We start from the raw sequence: 21,566 nt of genomic DNA on the forward strand, positions 1-21,566 counted from the left end.
TATTTCATGTGAATGCAATGAGACAAAATTCAACCCTGGAGCCTTCCAATAAACCTGAAAGTAGTTACTATTTTTTTTTTTTATTTTTTTTTTCCTAACAACAATGGCTTGAGCAAACTGTGTTACCTAAAAAGAGAATTGGATGTTCTGGGTCTGTAAGTATCCCCACACCTTACTTCTGATCACTGAAACCAATTTTACCCAGTTAACTGAGGAACTGACATTTGAGTTACCAAAACTAAGATGACTCAACTGCTACTTCATCAAAACAACAGACAGACATCACCAGACTGGGGGTGCCTGAAATCCCCAACAACTGATGTTCTGCAAAGGCCTTCAACTTCGAAGCAAAAAACAACTTTGGTGGCTTTTCTGGGATTCTAGAGCAGCCACCATGTACATGGTATGGTCTGCAGTGAAAGAAGGGGGTGAGGTCAACCCACTTAAATATGTAACACCAACAGGTGGTTATAACCTACAACTCTACCTCATGGGATGCTGTTAGTTAAAAGGAAATTTTATACCTATTCATTGCCCAATTAAGTTCATTTAGTTAAATTTATGAAGTTTATAAAGACACATAATGAACTCATCAACTCTTTTTCTGGGTCTTTATTTTTTAAATGAATGCCATCCTACCTGGACCTCTATTTGTTTTGATCTGTTCTGCATTCATAAAAGTTTGCTTTGCAGTTCCCTCCCTTTGATACAATAAAAAATGGGTATTCAATAACCAGTATAAAGAAACTGGAATATTAAAAAAGGAGTTGTATTCATGTTACAGGAAATTATTTAGCTTTTAGAAAACTGTCCTAGAATTACAAGAAATTTTTATTGAACATATTTTGATCTATTATTTATACACTAGACAGTTCAACATCAAGACAGCCCTAAATCACAATCTGAAGTCCCTTACAGACCTAGAATTCACTGAATATAAAGTATATAAATACAGACATAACCACAGTAGTTCAAGTAGTTAACATTAATCAAAGTAAGATGTAAGGTTTATTACCATAAACAAGTCTAGGTAAGTCAAATGGGGACACAACTAAGATCAACTTTTCAAATTAATTATATATTTTTTTTAATTAAACCTGAAATTTAACTTGAAAGAACTCTAAAATAAGAAGTTAGGGAAAACAGTAACCTGCCAGTTTTATCATATTAATCTCAAAGAAATACATGAAGGTCATCAAGGAAAAAATATGGTGGATGTCCATGATATACTTTGCCCCCCAAGACTTACATAAGCATCTCTGTAGTTAGTGGTAAAGAACAATTCAGATCCTTGCTTATGACACATTCACCAGTGTCAGACAACAAGGTCTGACCTCCAGCTTAGTCAGAGGTTCATATTTGCTACAAACATCACAATGTATCAAAATGATACTTAGAAGTGCAGATACATGAGGAGTCATGTATTAACATACTCTACAAGCAGAATCTCATGCTCATTCCTGTGAAGGAACAGTATCTTGATAATTTAAAAGGGCATTAAAGATCAAGCAAAAGCAATCTTCAGGCCTAATGTAAAGAGAAAATTTGCCTTTGTGTTTTTCTACTGCCTCTGTTTCCAGCCAAATATTTCTCCCACAGTAATAAAGAAAATTAGGTTAAGTTTTAAAAATAAAAAAAGCTCTGTACTGTAGCCAAATTAAACTATTCCAAAATACACTGTATTTGTAAATCAACAGCCAGTATGTCTGGCTGCTGACAGAATATGCTGATAATGCTTTTCAGTATTTTAAGTCAGCACCCAACTTGTAGTGCTATGATATTTTTAACATGTTGAAATTTTAGTTTTGCTTTATTTTTATTTCTTTTTATTAAGCAGAAAAATTATTGATGACCTACTGATAATGTTCTTCCTTAACTGTCAAGTAAAAGATTAGGATTTAGCTGATGGCGTGGCATGCTTTCTCCCAAAGCCAGCGCAAAGAAAATACTGCAAATGTTTCAAAATCCCGCAGTAAGTGTGTGTATCACATCACACTCCTTCCCTTCTTTCCTTTCCAATTAAAGATGACTATGGACAGGTTCTGAGAGAAATGCCATCTGCTCCTTCTAAGCCAGAAAGACAACACCTACACAGTTAGTATTTTCTAAGGGCACATAAGAAAATCAGAATTGTATCAGAATTGTATTTGTAACCTCTTCTTACATGCTTCAGTTACAAGGCAGACATGATCCCACCACTCTGAATAAGGCCCATCTGATTCTAGCACAGAAATGTTCTTCTGGGTACAGCTACTACTACTTTTGTGCAATATATAAAATACACACATGCAACAAAGACACAGCAACTTTTAAATCTCCTTTTCATTCACTCCATTAGTACCATTTTAATTTTCAAGGAATGATAGAAGGACAGATAAAAGATTTTTGTGTCTTTTCATCATCTTTTTTCTGTTAAGATTACACTTCACTGTTTTAAAACCTCAGTACCTGTGAGAAAAAGCCTCTTTGATCAGATCAATGGTACAACTGTTCCCAAGTTTCAATTCTCAGCTCTAAGACTGAAGGCTTGTGGATGTGGGTTAAGTCACTTAGCTGTTACATTTTCAGTTAAACCATGAAATGAAAACCACAGCTACACTCAAGGGATATTAAACTACCAAACACTATTTCATAAAATGTCTTGAAGGTGAAGAATTCTGCAAACATTGTATTTACTATTACAATAAATAATCTCGGAATAAAGATAAAGCAAGCTAGTTAGAAGATATGAAGGAAAGATATGTAAAAAATACCCCAATAATCTTTCCTTAAGGTTTTAGGAAAAAAGGTAGTAGGATTTAGTTTGAAGACAGTGGATTTCATTCTAGATCGATTTTTTCCCCATTTGTGTTTTGGACATAATATGAGACTTAACATTCTTCTTGTCAAAGCCTGTAGATAGGCGCCATTTTTTTAAGGGAAAGCACAGGACCATTAACACTATAATTCAGTGTCTTTCTTTTTTGCCTGGTCCTTTCAGCACGATTTTACAAAGCAGGACTATGAGACACATCAACCTTTTTTAACCAGTAAAGTAAGTTAGTTTAACATTCATTTAATTTAAATACATGTCATTATTCTATTTTCTTGGTCTGATGTCTTATTTGACTGTATTAACAGATACCATAAATAGTCAACCTGGACTTTTGAGCAAGCATAGCTCAGATCTGTACTATGGTGGTGGGTGAGGACAGAGGAGAAACCCACTGATCACAATTTAGAACAACTTTGTAGTTTTTTGTGTACTAACAGTGCCTTAATTTCTAGCCAGTCTGGACTGTGAGCAAATGCCCAAATTTTGGTAAATTCATTCCACTGAGGTAAAATAAGTTCCTTCCTACATGTATGGAATTTTCCCTTGTTTCCATATGCTGATGAATCATTACTGGATCCTTCTTTTTCCCAAAAATAGTCTGGAAAGAGGCAAAAGAAATTATGACCGCAGGACCAAAATTCCCCCATAGTGGCAGAAGCATGACAAGTACTTTAGCAACATGTCCTGTTTCCTCTGCTTTCAGCTTTGGCACAAAGAACAGAGAGGACGGAAAAACAAAACACCAAGCACTACAACAGACTTGTGGCATCACTGCTGACCATACTGCCAATTAGACAAATCATAACACACTAGAGTGTGTTCTCTGAAAACCCTAAATCACATAGCAACTGTAAAAGCATATGTTTTCGCAATAGCAGTTCTCATGAAATGTATATTTTTGGTCAAAGTCTAATTCAGAGCTGAGTTATTACTGAGGACAGCCGAGTTTTGTAGTCCTGGCATGATAATGGACTATTTCCTGACTAATCTACTTTCATCAATGTACTGTGTATTTATGATTTGCACTTTCATAATCTACTACACATCTCTTTTCAGAACGTTTCCAGTCAGATGAACCTGTTTAAAGATTATGACTGTATTATGCACCAATATACCACTTCACTTGATATATATGAAGACGGGAATACCAAATGTAGTACTATCTTTAATAAAATACTGCTTATTGTTTTCTAACTTGTTATAAATTATTACATTCTTGGCTATAAATTCCATAAGGAGAAATACTTACTACTGTGCACAGTCAATCAGTTGATATTCGTTTGACCTCTCGAAGCATGCCTTTACACCTTCATCATCCCAAAGCTTTTTTGCATGTTCGAAGAATTCCTGAAAATTGGAAAAGCAACAAATAGATAATTTTTCAATCTTTTCAATCCCAATTTATACGTATTGCTCCTTCCCCCCAACCTTCGTGCTTTACAGTTTCGCGTAATGATAGATTAAACCTATTATTATTAGAGCACTAAACATTTACTAGCAAAACTGCAGTAAAATATATACATTTAACATATGACTGCTGCCAGCTTCCCTTACACGATATGTAATGAAGACTGTCTTCGAAAGTCATGCCAGTTCATATATAAAATTTACTCTAAGTACAAATACTACCTAGAAGCACATTCACTAATTTTTTTAACTGGATTTACCCTTCTGTCATGGAAAAGGCATAAAAGGTGCATAAAGCCACTCCATTTATAAACACTAGCTTCCCTGAGAAAGAACCAGTCTGTAACTTTAAAAAGATTTGAGTAGTTTTTCCTGAAAAACACAACTTTCTGCTGCTTGGTATTTTCTCATGCAATATAATAATGTGATTGCAAGACTTTCAGAGTTCCTGCTAAACTCCGCTTCCTCCAAGCAGCCACCTGGCACAATGTGCTTTTCCTAGCAGCTATCCCGGGCAACTCAATCCAAAAATATCTGCCAGCAAGCTTATTTCAGAATTATTTGAAAGAGGACTCAAAGCTATCGTTGGTGACGGTGAAGCCATAACTCTATTGTAAAAAACACGCACACATCCTGCCTGCCAGCTCTTTTGCTCCTCCAGCCCCTGCCATAGAGCCTCACACACTCCAGCTTGTTTTGAAGCTGGGAGTCCATTTTATGCTTTATCATTGCTCGTAAGTCAAACTGTAACTGAGTTTTTCCAGGTACTACTTTCTAAAATGAAATGAAGAATGGTTAGACAAATTACTATTTCCTTTATTATATGGCTTTTTCCTTTCGCAAACCGAATTGTTAAAAGTAGTTAAGTCAACCTAAACGCAGAAGTTCTTTGTAATCTTTTAACACCTCAGTACTGCTACCTAATCATCAGAGTCCTTCAGTTCTGCAGAACATAGGTGTCCTACCACTATTCACTTCATGAGCCTGTCAAGATGTGTAAATATCTGAATTCTGGAACTTTCTGAAATTGTTTGCCAGTCCCTCCCAACACCTCTTCAGGATTAAAAACTCTCAAAACACACAGTTTGTAGTAAAAGATCTCAGCAGCACAGTGAGTTCACTTTTACTCTGTATGGGTTTCCCAACCTTGCACACCGCCCCTGTGAGGTGACCCTGAAGGTGACAATCTGCTCCTCAGCCTGTGCCCTGCTGGTGATCTTTTCAGGGAGAAGCAAAACGGAAGACAAGATTTTCAGAACAAACTTGTACTGAAAATTATTCAGTTAAGCTTTGAACGTGGCTACAGAGGTCCTGAATCACCTCAGAAATGCTGTTTTCTTTTTAACTATACTGTGCACAATGGAAAGAGAAAACGCCATTCTTTAAGAAGTTTTCAAAGCTTCAGAGAAAAGTTGATGTTAAAGCAGGCACAAAAAACCTTCACAGAAAGCCTCGGAAGAACAGAGGAAGCAACACTAGATTTGCAGACGCTTATACTGCCTTGGTATGTATTTCTTCACCCTCACGAGGACGTGTTTATTTTGCCTTTGTTAGTTTAACAACTTATGTAATGATTGTTTAAAACAGTGCAGATCCACCTTCTGAAGTTATGCTACGGCTATTATACTCTCTTCCTACCTCAGAAGAAAAGCAAAAACAGGCTCAAGAAAGGACAAAATATCAAACTAAGTAAGCAGAAGGAGAAAATGGGTATGTATAACAAAGAGCATGACTACAAGAAAAAGAACTTTTGGAAAACCCAAAATGATAAATACTAGAAAACATGGAACATTCCTCAGACTTGAAGCTTATGCTTGATTCATATTCAAGGCATCAGCTGAATGCATCTCACTTGCTGCAGTCTTTTGTGCAAAGAAGTCACTGACTTTTCAATAGAAACAGTGAGCTCTGGATAAGTGTCAGGGTTCTGGGGCGAAAGGACCCAGCTTTACCATCCCCTTCAATAGACAGCAGCGTACAGTCTCAGCCATTCCTTCTGCAGGTGCTTGCTGCTGCAGATTCAGGTGCTGAGTACAGTGCAGCTGCCTTCCCCTCCTCACTGCTGGTGGGTGGAAATTCCCACCCACTGGAAAGCCACCTCTGAGGGGAATCTACATCTAAAAAATGGCATCATTCAGCCCCACACAGCCTATGGGAAGGGGATGGGAAGAGAAGGATGTCAGCATGAAAGCATCCTTTTCTGCAGGGTGGGATGGATTGAGAGGTAGCTGCAGATGTAGATAAATAATAAATAAATAAAACTTGAGAGCTACTGTAGTTTCCAGCGTCACTTCTGTTTTTACATCCTCCATATGAGCTTTATTTACTTTTAAAAATCTCTTCTGGAACAGAGCCAATCCTTTCAGCTCAGCTTCTGAGACCCTACAAATACGTTGTTAATACAGGGTTTCCATAATACATGCTTCAAACAATTCCACCTGACCATTATATCTCAAAGCAGTCTATTTAAAATGACTTCCAGACTTCTGGTCCAAAGCAAATCCTATAAAATGGAACAAGTACACTTACCTCATTAAAATGTACCGATCTACTGCAGAGGAGTACACTTGCCTGCAAATTGCCTCCCACACAGCTACCCGATCCTTCTATCCCAGGTGACTAAAGCCTTCCAGAAAAATCCTGCTTCATTTCAAGATACCAAGTACCACAATCCAACTTTTCACACTTGTTTTTAACCCCTTTCTTGTCTAAGTTCTTCAGTGTTTTTTCTCCTCAGCTGATGGATACGCCCACTGCACACAGTCAAGCACATAGGAGGATCCTGCTCACACACGGCAAATATGTCTACATCCCAACCTACCCTGCACTGCAGGACAACATCCAGATGGCAGTCACCATGTTAGCTTTAACCTTTGCAACTAAGCCCTTTTTCCCTAACAAGTTTCCAGAATCCGCTTGCAGATGCCCAATTCCCATGACTCATTTCTACGGACCCCAATGTTTGTCATCTATTCCTCCCACTATGGTTACATCATGGGCACCTCGTTGGCAAGCAAGCACCAGTGAGCTAATAAAGGTGTGGACTTTGGGCTAAGCCCCACCTAAATCACCTGCTTTTGGAGCTGCAATATCCTGGGGGTGGCAGCCACATATAGCAATGCTTGTTTTAGGGAAGAGACAGGATAATTCGAAGAACAAAGAATTCAGATTTGCTCCAGCTTATAAAGACGGACTAAAACATTTTTTAGTTAGTGTTTCTGTGGGCTAGGGAACTACATACAAAACATTACTTTTGGTCAGTACAGCACAAACAAGGTTTTAAGAATAAGTTGTGACAGTAGCAGCTTACATTTTGAGGTGGCCAAACTCAGATTTTCTTATGGGTCTGACTTCTGGGAAGTGGCTATTCAGAAGTTCTTGAAGTCATAAGCCAGGTCCTTTAAACCTTAACTGGGACGGGAGAAAACAGCAACCTGGAAAATCACTAGGGACGTCTGATGTGCTTGGTTTGCAAGCAGATGCAGCTGACCTCTATCAGATCAGTCACCAAAGTCTACTGAAAATATTTAGTATACTGAAGAGAACGAGGAATCACGTACTGTGCCTGAAAGCAGAGAAACACCTACATCATGACACATCTATGAACACCAAACAAAACTGAGCTGTTTCTTCCAACAGCATCCAAACTCTTCCTTAGGGACAGAGGCAAACAAATAGTTGCACCTATTAATATACATAAGAAATAAAACCATTAATATATTTTTATGTTGTATTTAATTAGAGCAATAGAAAGGTAAATGATGATACCTTAGATCTCATGATTTACAGGTCTCATTAACTACAGGTACTTTTTACTTTACACACATTAATTTACACCAGTCACCTAAGAATGTATAGCAATCATTAGACCATACAATGCCAAATTTTGATGTGATCAAAAAGAAGATGCAACACACAAACTCTCAAACATTGTGATATAAGAAGGTTATGATTCCTTTTCCTACCCCCCGCAGAACAAAATAAGTTAAGATACACATAAATGCAGAAATACTCTGATCTGATATCACTGATGTAAACTGTATTTATTTTTACTGTAGTTTAAAAAGGTCTTGTAGAAATATCTTTACTCACCTATTCCAAGGTAATTTTTAGGTTGGAAAAAAAAGCAGGGAATATATTCCTCTATAAAAAATTCCAAAACAAATACAGATAACAAACACACTACAGTTAAGTCTCTCCCGTATGAAGACAGGAGGAGAAAGTTGGGGCTGTTCAGCCTGGAGAAGAGAAGGCTGCATGGAGACCTCATAGCAGCCTTCCAGTATCTGAAGGGGGGCTATAAGGATTCTGGAGAGGGACTCTTCGTTAGGGACTGTAGCGATAGGGCAAGGGATAATGGGTTAAAACTTAAACAGGGGAAGTTTAGATTGGATATAAGGAGGAAGTTCTTTACTGTGAGGGTGGTGAGGCACTGGAATGGGTTGCCCAAGGAAGTTGTGAATGCTCCATCCCTGGTGGCATTCAAGGCCAGGTTGGACAGAGCTTTGGGTGACACGGCTTAGTGTGAGGTGTCCCTGCCCATGGCAGGGGGGTTGGAACTTGATGATCTCAAGGTCCTTTCCAACCCTAACTATTCCATGATTCTATAATTCTATGAAAACAGCAAAGCACAGTTTTTAAACTTTGTCCTACTAGAAGTTACAGCATGTTCTTCAAATTTTATTTTCCTTAGTTTAGAAATAAACTTATTTATTGTTAGGTTACCTTAGAAACCTCTTACAAAATATTTTCAAGTAGCTAAAAAATGGACTTGTTTCACTTTTCAGCTGCCTAAATTGGGAATAAATATTAGTGATGATTAAACAATGAGCAAATCTTTATACACTTTGGAAACAGAACTTTTCATCTAATTGCTGTACAAACCACGGAAGTTCATGTTAGGTCAGGAACACAATTTTTATTCTATTAAGATTACTTTTTGTCTTCCTTCCAGATGGAGCATATATTCAATAGCTATCCTGATGTCACCCTTCAGTCTCCCAGAAACTGGGATGTGGAAGACTGCAGTGTATTTTCTATTCCACATATTTCTTTTCTTAATATATATATAAACCTGGAAACAGCTGCTTAGATCAATGTGAAATTAGACTCATCTCCCTCGAGCCAAAATTCATGATTACTGTCTTAAGCTTCAGGACTGTAAGGCAATTTCTTACAATCATTTGAAGCGGCAAACGTTACACATGTTCATAGTTCTACCACTGTGGGTGTGAAATGAAGTCATTGCTTCTATTCTGAATTTTAGTTACTACTTCTCTCACGTACTTAACCAAATGATCCACAGAATTCATACCGGAAGGGAGGTATGTACCCGCCTTGTACTTCCCAATGCACAGGCAGGGGCATATAGGCAGTGCTCATCTCCCATCCACTAAATCATGGAAAAGTTTTGCGGAACAGAAGAGTGACAACTGATGGGTCCTTACCTCATGGTAATACCATAAAGATGGCACCCAGTGGAGTTAAATTAAAGGTGCATAGGCAAACTATCTTCAGGGTTTTCTAAATGTGACATGTTTGACTCTGCAATCCAAACAATATCCTTTCAAGCACCCTTTTCTGTGTGCCACATCTGAGGTTGAAATGGAACCTGATCCATCAGCCTGCAGCCCAAGGTGCTGAGTGTGGCAGCAACAGCAAGCAGAAGGATGCTGTGCTGTTACAGGAGAGGATGGGCAGCAACATGGTCTGGAAGAGATGACTAGGACTCTAACCTAGCACCTTCTCCAATTCCTGGATAGCTGTGAGGAATCCTTTACCCATATGGTGCCTGGGGAAGGCAAAAGGAAGTTCAAGCAAGTTGTCCCCGCGTGCTCCAGAAGCTTTGCAGCTGCTGGGGGTGCTGGGGGGGTGGGGGCTGCTGCACTGGCTGCAACAGATGCCATCAATCCGATTAGCCTACTGCTGTTCTGTTGGGTTTTGTAGTATAAGCCAAGTAAAGTAACAGCAGAATGGCAATTTTAAAAAGTTTATATTTCAGCCAAATAAAACCTGGAATTCAACAGGATAAAGCAAAAGCTACTTTTGCAGCTCCAGGACTCTCTTGCAAGCCTCTACAGTCTACTCACTGCAAATAGTTCTTGGATATTCAGACTCCTGTAACCATTATGGGTTGTTTTGTTTGTTTTCTTTTTCTTGATATTAATTTCTTTATTAATTCAAGGCTTGCACATTTGGAATCAGAAACAAACTTACCCAACATTGCTGTTGTGACTGGGTTCTGCTTGAAATTTAACTGTCTTTACAACATAATTGCTAAGAAAAAAGGGAAATCCAACAGAAAAAAAAAAGTCTATGTTTTTAAACACAGTGACTAATAGAATCATTAGAGAGCGACAAAACTGGTCAAAGGAAAAAATCCACTTTTCCCCATACAGGCTACTGACACTGTGTATTTCTATGGTCCACCATCATGCTTACCCTATGTAAGAATCTCTAAATAGGATGGTATTGCTATATGTAGTAGTTTCTTAATCTCTCTAAGCCTTTAAAATCACATTCAATTATCCTTCTCTAAGATATATATGGTAGCTCAACATACTATAAACCAACTAAGCTAAGGTTTTTTAGTACGTAGCAAAGAATAAATCATCTAATTTTTGTTTTAAGAATGTATGGCAATACTACAAACAATGTATAATAAAAGTGATAATGCAAACTTGCTGGGTGAATAACCTGAATGGAGTAATTCTTGGCGTTTCAGGGTGAATGATGAGAATTAAGATAAGGTACTTCTACATTACGCAACAAATCAAGTAGGCAGTAGGGAGATGAATTTAAGTCAAACAACCAACCCTTTACTGCCATTTTTTGGTACAATATTTATTTTCCATTGCTTGGGCTTTTCTCTGCAATTCCAGACTCAAGGCCTTACAGAAAAATCTACGAAGCTGTATAATCACAAAGGTGCTGCAGAGGCAATCATAATTTTCAGGGCCTGCCTTTAAACTTAAATCTTAACCCAGTGTTGAACTGAGGCCGCTGTAAACTGATGCTACAAGAAACCCAGAGTGGACCATGAGCAACAGTTTGCCCCAGTACCTCCATTACTACTGCTTTGCTTGCACCAAATGTAGCAACTCATTTCCTATTAGAAGTACTCTTCACCTGCCAAAATCTATCAAACGCAACTGTAAGCTGCAGGAGCAAAATTTTTTAAATGGACTTAATGCAGAAATTATGGGGTGAGGTACCAAGTAAGACACCCAAGAGAGAAGGAAGCCTGTTCAGTTACCTCTTCCACAAACAAGTAGTCTCTTGATAATGAGCCTCTTGTTTATAACACAAAAGTGTCCCCTATGGCTCAGCTAGCTTCACTTCTTAATCCTTTATGAAATGTTCTGCCTAACAAGGGAACTGTTTTGCTGTAGGTATACAAAATGCAGCTGCTTAAACTCCTAATGCCCACAACAAAGACAGGCAAAGAGAATTACAATTGAAAAACAAAAGCAGAATACATGACTTGAATTTCTTCAACAGCAGTGGTGTCAAAACCTTCATTATCACTGAAGCAAGATCACAAGAAACACAGAAACCTTGTAGGAGTGGTCAACTGGCACTTAAGGACCACACTTTAGGGTTCACATGTTACTAAAGCACCAGCACTTATGGCAGATTAATTATAGATAAACCTTTAGGAAAAGTAAAACCTCCACCCCCTGCAAGGTACTTTCTGTTGAAATTTGTGGGTGTGCAATAATCAATGCAATTACTTTGCTAGTTAGTGACTCATTCTGAGAGGTAAAGCAGCAGTTTGGCCTCTAACCTTCCTCCGAAACCTAACTTTGGATCCATCAAAGAGAGTTACAGAATAACGCATCCAAACTATCATCTCTTCCTGTTCATTGGACTTGTTTTGCCTTTCATTTTTGAGGCTGGAGGCAAAAGCCTTGAACAACGATCAGTCTGCACTAAGCATGACCTCAGTTCATTAGAACTAAACATGGGTGGATGGTAAATACCATCTTCACAGAACACACTTGTGTTAGGGCATCTTATGTTCCAAGAAAGCAAAATCAAAAGCAAAAAAAAGTTTATTAACTCTTAGGAGAATCGTAGTCAACTTGGAGGTGTAAGGGAAGAAGCTAGGGAAACAAACAGCATTTATAAAGGTATAAAAGCACCATTTTCACATAGCTACCACAAGCCACCACAGATACACAAAGCTTATGAATTGTGGAGCTTGTTGACAATGTTAAGAAACCAGGAGTGCAACCAGTACAGTACATTCTACTTCCCTTACTTGGAACTATTTTTGTGACTTGACTTTTAAGCTTTTACTCTACACTACATTTCCAAGAAGTGTGTACAGTTATCAGCCTGATTGCCTTAGCAGTTCTATTTCTGCCTGCTAGAAACATGTTCCATCTGCCAATTTATTTTATAGAAATCAACAAGTTCACTTTTGAAGACCACAGAACTCATCAAAAAAGTTTGAGAAATATATCAGCACATTTTTCAAACTTACATGTGATGAACACTAAGGTCTGAAAGTTCTTTAGATCATACTAGTAAAACCAAAAATAAACCCACGATTTTGTGCTTCCAGTGTTTTGTGGCTGGCACTGCGGATAGGATAGGCTTTGAAGATAAAGAGCAGTTCCATGTTTTTTCTTCAATACTTATTAAATGGTGGCCTTTTTTCCCCCAAGCTAGACAATGATGCTTTTATCATACTTAAACCAAAACTCTTTGATTCAGTCTTCCATTTTCCATGTTAATAGTGTATTTCAACTTTCAGTCTGGCATAACAAATCCTTGGATGCTGCTGCCTACCTGCTCTTTTGAGGGGGCCATCAAACTCTCTACTAAGGAAAGTAGGAGAAATTACTTAAGCAAATTACTTAGTATATGGAGTGCCTAAAAACCATGTTGTGCTGAGGATGTAAAGCTCATGCACATTCTTTTCCTTGAAGATATTTTGGTTTTGTCTATGTCAGGAACTCTTCCTGAATGCACATAAAGCTCTTCTTTCTTAAATAAAGGAAAACCCTCTCAAAGTGTTCGTGACATTACAGGTGTGCTACACAATCCTGCACCATTGCTGCCTGTTGTATTTCTGCAGCACTTACGATGAGAAAAAGGTAAGTATTGTTCTAAGTCCCTCAAGGAGAATTTTTGTGGACAAGAGATGATTACAGAGCTCAGAGATAAAGCTGCAGGTGCTGAACATACAAAACATAATGGTACTGACCACATAGAAGAATCAGAAATCTGTCATGACATTAGAAAAGTTGGTAGTGGGAGCTTTAGCACCGTAATCAAGATGCTGGTTCTGCACTTGTCTTCATAGAGCACTGAGCTTTCAAAGTGGAAAAATTACTGAAAACCACATAACCCATGTGTCACCTGTACTGGGAGACATTTGCTTGCTGTTTATTAAGAGTAATAATGGCAATGCAAAAGTGTACAGATTCTGTACGTGAAAATTTGCATCTTTATCCAATTAGGTAAGACTAGACAGAGCAGAATCCATTCAGAGTAGAGGATGGCAAACCAACTCGCAGCAGTTTTGTTATTCCTTGTTCTGCAATCATTTAAATCCTGGGCCTCTGTGTAACAAACTCCATCATACTTCATTTTCTTAGAAGTCAATGTAACATCCAGCCAGTGAATATGTACAAACCCCTCCACAGTCCTTGATGAAGGGACTGTTATAGAAGTGAAAAGTACTGCTATAAGACAGGTATTATAAACTGGGAAACTTCAGGCATTTCACAGCAGGAAGATCACCAAGAGGGTTTTTTTTCCTTCAAAACACAAGCCAATGACAATAACTTACATGCTGTAACATGGCAGAGTTGGATCTGAATCCCCCAGTGATTTAAATCCTGAATAACATTGTATCAGATCATAGTTTTTATTAGCTGTATAGCAAGGCAGTCATCTTTTCCATGCTACAATGCACTTTGGCACAAATCAGTACCAAAAAAAATAATTAAGATCCTCTGTTGGATTATTATTTCCCTCAGCAGTGAAAATCAGGCAGTTAATTCTTGCCCCGTGCTTTGAAGATATAAAGCTAAAGTGCACTTTGTCACCTTTTCACAATGAGAACCTGACCCCCTTTGTAAGTTACTCCTGTGGTGCTCCCAGCCCTTCTTATTACAAGGCTGCCTTGGTTTTCATTATTCAGACGGTGGGGATACCCCCAGTGAAGCTAGTTGGGTGGAGTATAAAGCTGAGGGAGGCGGCTCTCTCTGTCCCCAGGCAGCTGTCCTGCCACTGCCCATAGGGAACCAACCCCTGCTGCTTCTGTAAATACAGATTGACAGTGAAGACAACCATTGAGCAAGCTGAAAAAACACAAGCCTACAGCTTATAATTCTTTCAGTATGAAAAGTTTTTACTATTCATAGCTTCAACCATTTTCCTGAAATCAGTTTTGAAGGTCATACATCAAGGAACTATTTAATGCTGTAGTACACACTTTATTATTTGTAAGTGACTTCCTACCAGACAAGCGGTTTGCAAGGACACAGAACTCTCATTTCCTTTTATAGATTTGATTCGGAAATAAATGCTGGCAACACCACGTGACTAACAGGCAGCATCCACAACTTAAGCAACTCTCATAATTAAATTGGAAAGTAATGGAAAAGTCAGTCCACTGCTGCCAGATCTATTTAGCCTCCTACTCCTCTGCACAAGTTTTATCTAAATTCCTCAACTTTATCTCTCTTCATTGACACTTTTTCCTGTCCTCATCCATGTGCAAAAACCGAACTAGCTTCAACATAGTAATTTACTCATTCTGAAATATTTATAATACCAGGAAAAGGAAATACAAGTCTTTATTATATCTCTGTGACTAAACTAAATGGAGTTTCAGGAAATAAATCTTTGGACATTAACAACCATGAATGTAGATATAGGTATATGAATAAGGATGCCAAAAGAAAAACTTTGTGTCTTCTCTCTGACGGCTGTTGCCTTTAAGAGCTATTCTGGGAAAAGACTGTGGATATGACCGCAGGAGCTAGTAATTTTGACTATCTGAAAGTAATATACTTTAAAGGAACCCCATCGCTTGAAGGCATATACTCACAGCTTTTATAGATGCAGAACTACTGTACCTTATTATTCATTAAGACTCAGCTGTCTCAATAAAGCTCTGAAAAGTAACAGAAATTATTAAGTAAATCTTAGACACAATTTATATAATTTTCAACCACCTTCTAGCCAGCTCCCATGAATTTAGTGCTGATGAGCCCCACAAATCAACCTTTTCTGACTAATTCAGAAGAAATTTAGCTAGTGATTTCGGAAAAGTACGACTCCTAGTGCTTAGTTCCTAATTTCCATTCTGTAAAGTACATAATTTTTAAGAACTGAGGTAATAACATCCTATTAAGTATAATATAATGTATATACAACAACAAATGAAACTATTGAGGCATCAGAACCTAAGTGTTTTTTTATTAGCCCATAAATATTTTTGCAACTCAGAAACTGCCTAGAAGTCAAAAGAAATCTGTATTTGTAGGAAGAGAAATCTCTATATTTACGAATAAAGATGACCTGAGACAATGAATGACTTATGGATGGGAAATTCTGCTGGAATTTCAGAGCTGGAAGTTGTTAAAGGGGTCCAACTTACTGGGATGCAAACATTTCCGGGGTACCTGAAAAAACTACTTTACAAAGCCTAAACTAGCTTCTTCCCTTTCTTCCCAGTCTTATTTACTAAACTCTGTAGGATTACTTCTCACTTCAAATATAATCTAACATGAGAGCTGCTGATCAATATCGTAAACAGATGATTAGAGTCTTGTGACTGCTAAGTAACTGTTAATGAATCTTAATATATGATGCTAAAGCAGAGACATGAGACAAAAGAATTTAAATGAGTGAAATAATAAAACCAGGTTAATTCCCTCAGTTTAAAAGGGAAATATTGCCAGAGCTCCTTAAACAGAATGAAATTATTCTTGTTTGTCTCAGAAACGGTGGGAAATACATTTGTTTGGTTTAATTAAAATCAAACTGCCACCAACTGAAGTGTTGCCTACTGAAGCAAAACACAGAACTCCTGAGTTTGAAGTCACTGATAGTGGAACCCGCTCAACCTACAGCAACTGAGGCAAGACCACCATGCAGATCCCTAAAGAGCACCCCTGTACCTTTTCTTCCATCCTCCATGAGATCCTACTAGTGCCATAGAGCCTGCCAAAGCCACCACAAGGCCAGCAGCAGCCTCCACACAAGACGGCTGGTTGTATAAAAAATGAGCTACTGGATGTTATACCTGGCAGAAAAGAAACATGAACTAACTTAATTCAATCAGATCTGGACAGAAAACCTCATATAGATACATGCAATTGTGAGTAAGGCCTTGAAAATAATGCAAAGACAATTCAAAAAAGGACTTCTGTTACTCTTCTGTTACAATAACCAACTGACTCCAAAATGAAATAGAGAAGTAACTTGTTCCTGCAACTCTAAATTTCTATGAGAAACTCCATTCCACAGACAGGTTTTTCAGATCTCTTTGTTTTCTGTGAATGACTGAAAGAGATTTCATTTTTTAAGCTGAAATGCGTTTAACTAGCGAGGGAAAGAATCTTCTTCATTATTTCCATCAAAGGCTTTTTCTGCAGTTAAACCAGAAAATATATGTAAATACCAGAAGTGAAATTCTGTACCAGTTATATCAAGCCCAAACTGTAACACACTATGAAATAGTTCAATAGATCTGGAAAATATCTAAATTTAAAGTGAATAATAATTTTTTGAACTATAAAAAGGAAAATATGTTTTATTTCCAGGAAAAAAACAACCAACAGATATTGACTTGGAGAGCCAGTTCTTTGATCAGTCACACTGGGTGTATGACACATCTGGTTAAACATAAGTGCTTTCCTCATATACAGTTGTTGCTGTTCTTGAGTTGTGACTTTCTTATCTACCTTTTATAGATCAAGTCTTATTTTGAATGCAATATAATCTAATTAAACAAACAATGGATATAAATTTTTAAGCTATTTATACAGATAACCTTATGACGGATTCCGTTTGTAAGATGCAGAAATTCAGTTTAAAATTTAGTTTTCAGGATTTGCTTTCTACAAAATCACACTTTGAAACTATTTATGCTGCACTTAAGCCAGGAAATAAATAATAAACATGTTTGCCTATTATCCTTTTGTTAGAGTGCTAATTTTTCACACAGGTTTCTTTACAAGAAACTATAAGAAAATGTGGATAAAGAGCAGAATTATCTTCACATTAAAATAATGATCTACATAATGAAGTTTTGTGACTTTTCTGTTAAAAACTGAAGGACACCCACACCCCCTATATAAACTATGATTTTTGTCACTAGAAATCATTGTAAAAATACAAGTTAATTCTCTAACACATTCATCGCCATTTTAGAAACCATCTTGAAATCTCATAGAGAATAAGCAAGTATTTTAATTAACTGGATCTTTAATGCACTGTATTTGTGCAGTTTCTAGTTTCTTAATGTTTACCCATGTGCCCCCGTACTTAGCTCCACCCTTCAGGGATAGAGGGTGTTTTGCTTTTGCATCCTCGGGCACCCAGTCCAATAGGACCCTGACATTAATTTGAACCTTCTGATGATTTTATTATTGAAGTACATAAACTGTAACTCTTATGGAAGGTTCCAATAGCCCTCAGCACCTTTAGACATCACAGATGAGGCCAGGCTTTTCAAGTACAGACTCAATTTTGGAATAGGCTGAAGCCTAAATGGTAGTGCTGAGTCAAGGCTAATACAAATACTAGAAGGAAGCAGGGGGCCTGATTCCTGCCTGATTCCTCCCTGATTTCTTCTCAAGGAAAGATAGTTATTGCCACTTATTTTCAGGACAGTTTTGTACTCTGCTGCATCCTTCAGAGCAACATCTTAAAAACAGACACTGGAAAAGTATTGTCATTCACTCTTGTTGAGTGGGTTGGTGGAACTGTCTTCTCAACATAGCCTGAGCAGACCAAACCCTACCCTAGCAAAACCAGCATTTTAGTACAACAGCAGTCTTAAACTTCTGTTGATGGTGACTGAGTGGATACCTATCAAGACCTTATTTGTAGATTCCTAGTAGAAAGAAGAGGGCAATTATACTGCACGAGCTGATGAGTAATAGCTACATAATGCAGCACACAAAAATAAAACCTAGGTGTGCAAGGAAACCTTTAAATAGCATAAACAAACATAATCATCCATTGTCAATACCTGATCTATGATTACATCAGTTTATTATACATCTGTAAATTACAAGTCAATGTTGATAGTCCCTTAACACACAATTACTGTCTGGTTCATTACTAGATATACTCCTAATGGTAAACTAAGGGATACATATTATCAAGAGAATAGCGAAAGTAGTTTTCCCTTTAGAAGCAAGTGCCAAGATAAACAACATAAACATACCTGCTTCTACTGAAATAAACTGGCTGGTAGGATTCAAAAGACATTCCATTTTTTTTGAAAGCAACAGACAGCCAGAATATATATTTCTGTATTTGCCACATTTAAATTATATAAATTATAAAGGCCCTTTCTAAAATAAATGCCTAAGATGGCTAAGTGAACTGACTTAACATAGTTCATAAAAAATGTTAAATGGCTCCTGTCAACTTGCTTCAGGTAACTTGAAGGAACCAAAAGAAAAATTGCATCAGGTTCGTAAAAAGATGGTAGACAAAAGAACTGCAACAAAAAACCCTTCATCCTTTTTAGAGAAAAAGGACTGCAAAAGTTTGATGGAGTATCATTAAATAAATGCAATCTTTGAAATGAAATAAGTATCTTTGTTAGGTTAAGAGCCTCAAGGATAGAGTTTTTATGTACAAAAAAACCCAACCCAAAAAAAACCCCAAAACCCAACCCAACAAAACTGCCTTTTTTTTTTTTTCTTGGAAGCAGAGGTGAGTTGTATATCACAAAATCTTGCTAGAATAATTACACCTGATTGGTGTTTGAGAAATTCATACCTACAAAATACTAGCAACATAAGAGCAGAAACCTAGTGTGAATGAAAATATTCGATAGGAGTGAGCTTCTAATAGCTTATTTACATCATGCAAAAAGAAAGCAGGATTATGACCGTGGAAAAACTCGTTTGCTCAGAACACATAGCTATACTACCTTGAGCCATTAACACAGATACAAAGTATATGTGAATTTATCTTGAGAGATGGTATCACATTTTCATATATCATGCTCCTTGTGACTAGAACAAAATGGTAATTAAACTTCTCAGTGAAATGGTGACATGAATCAAACTCCCTCATCAGTTCTACGTCTTACATTTTTTATTTCATATTTCTATATTGGGTTTATACATGCATGTATAAAAACAATTTGTCCCTGTTAAATTTTAGTCCTCAAAATGTATCTCTTTGCAAACATAATCCACAGTTACCAATTTTTAAATGTTACGGAACTTTACGTATTTGATCACTAATTTAAATAAAAACATTCCAATGGCAACTTTAAGAACAATCAAAACATCCTTCTGTATATATGAAATTACTGTACTTTAGTGTAGTATAAATCTGGTACATTCTAAAATGCAATGTCAAACCTTTGGCTTTGAAATTTACTGTCGGCAGATTTATAGCCACATTAGTGACTCCCCAATGTAATTTACTGCCCTATCTCACTGTACTCCCATGTAGCAACTGTAACAGTATCTACTTACAATGTTCTTAGCAAAATGAAAGATAAAATTTCCAGGAACTAAGTTGGAAAACCTACAGACCATATAACATACCTCACAGAAAACAGCTGCTGTATGACCGTATCATTAGATTACGTCATAAAACATAGAAGTATTCACATCCATCTTCAAGTCCTTTTCTTGGAACATTAAGAAAACAGATAAACCAAAGTATCAAAATCTGAAAACGTTTCCCTCACCTTTCTTAATTTGCTCCTCATCAGACCTAAATGAAAATCTAGCTGAAATAAAACATTTTTAAAATCAGCACATGTATTGTTAACACACCTATTTTGCACAGACATCCGATCTGCTCTTCCACAGCAAGAGTATTTAGTGTCAGCACTAACATCTTAAAAGTCTTAGAAGAAAAGTATGTCCTTTTATTCATGCATACACTGACTTTTCTCTAATGGCTCATAAAACAAACCAGGCACCTCTTGCCTGACATGGGCCTCCCATGCTGTCAGGCCAAACCACTGGAATGCCCAAGAAGGTGACAGGACACTCACTCCCCAGAGGCATGTGCCCACGCCATGAGGGTGAATGCCCACATGGAGCAGCCCCCTGAAAATGCTTTTCACCCTGTTCCAAGGGCCACTGCCCCAGAAGAGGCAGCATCTGCACAGCCAACCTCACCAACTGCCTCAGTGTTGGGGCCGGAGCCGCAAGCTGGGGTCAGTGTGAGAAGCAGAGGATGGGGACATCATGGGGATGGGGTGTCCAGGCTTGGACTGGGCACTGACAGGGCCCTCGGTCTGGGCACTGACAGGGCCCAAGGAAAACACAACTTGATGCACACGAACAGACTGTGTTACTTGATTTAGAGTCAAAACCTTTAACAGAGAAATCAAATACAGAACTAAATAACAGGTCAACTGATCCCATTCCCTTTGGCTTTGCAAAACAACTTGGACTTCTTAGGATGTATGAAAAAAAAAAATTTAGTACGTTATTTAAGTAATAAGTTCTACACTGATATCCCATGGAAAACTCTTTTCCATAGCTTTTACTAAGTATAAACAGTAAGAAAAACTCATGTACTTCCAAAGTGACTCTTAGGCACAGGTCACAGAGTATTTCAGTTGCAACTGAAGCATGTCACAGCTTTATGCTAAATCATTACACTGACTTTTTGCATGGCTAAATTTATCTGGGATTTTGTATCTTGCCTAAATCACTCAGAGAGCCACGGGAAGTACATTACCGAGTCCTAATGTGTCTTTGCCAGCATATAACTTAATTCTTTGCTGAAAGAGATATAGCTTGCTTCTGCCTTTTTTCCATGAATTTTATTTTCTCTGAGGCATTAGTTTGTTTTTTTTTTTTAATAAGCAGCCTTACTGTTATCTGGATCAGTGAAAAAATGATAAATAGGGAAAACCAGTGTATTGTTATCTATTTTATTAACTATTCTATCAGTTAGCTGAAAACTATTAAATGTCCTACTAGGGTAATCAATTCCAGTGCTCCATCTGACTTTTTCTGAACAGTTTGGACCACGTACTCTATGAATTTGTCACACTATTAGGATTTTTAAAAAATGTTTTTTTTTGTAACATCAGATCTATGCCAGTATTTAATGTAAATACCAAATTGTAATGAGTAACTGATGTTGCCAGAAGTACAATACA

At 37.5% G+C, this 21,566-nt stretch overlaps 1 protein-coding gene across 4 annotated transcripts in view; it reads right to left on the bottom strand.

Moving 5' to 3' along the window:
• GNAL (G protein subunit alpha L) overlaps nucleotides 1-21,566 on the bottom strand; it is a 194,842-nt gene that overhangs the window by 53,257 nt on the left and 120,019 nt on the right. For all 4 annotated transcript variants that reach the window (XM_061357432.1, XM_061357435.1, XM_061357436.1 and 1 more), the window contains one exon: nucleotides 4,065-4,162. In XM_061357432.1, coding sequence (XP_061213416.1) covers nucleotides 4,065-4,162 — 98 coding nt within the window. The remainder of the gene's footprint in view (nucleotides 1-4,064; nucleotides 4,163-21,566) is intronic.

Source organism: Neopsephotus bourkii, unplaced genomic scaffold (assembly GCF_033783945.1).
Source record: "Neopsephotus bourkii isolate Nb327-2 ecotype Australia unplaced genomic scaffold, CSIRO-AGI_Nbou_v1 NB_894, whole genome shotgun sequence".
Taxonomy (NCBI): Eukaryota; Metazoa; Chordata; class Aves; order Psittaciformes; family Psittacidae; genus Neopsephotus; species Neopsephotus bourkii.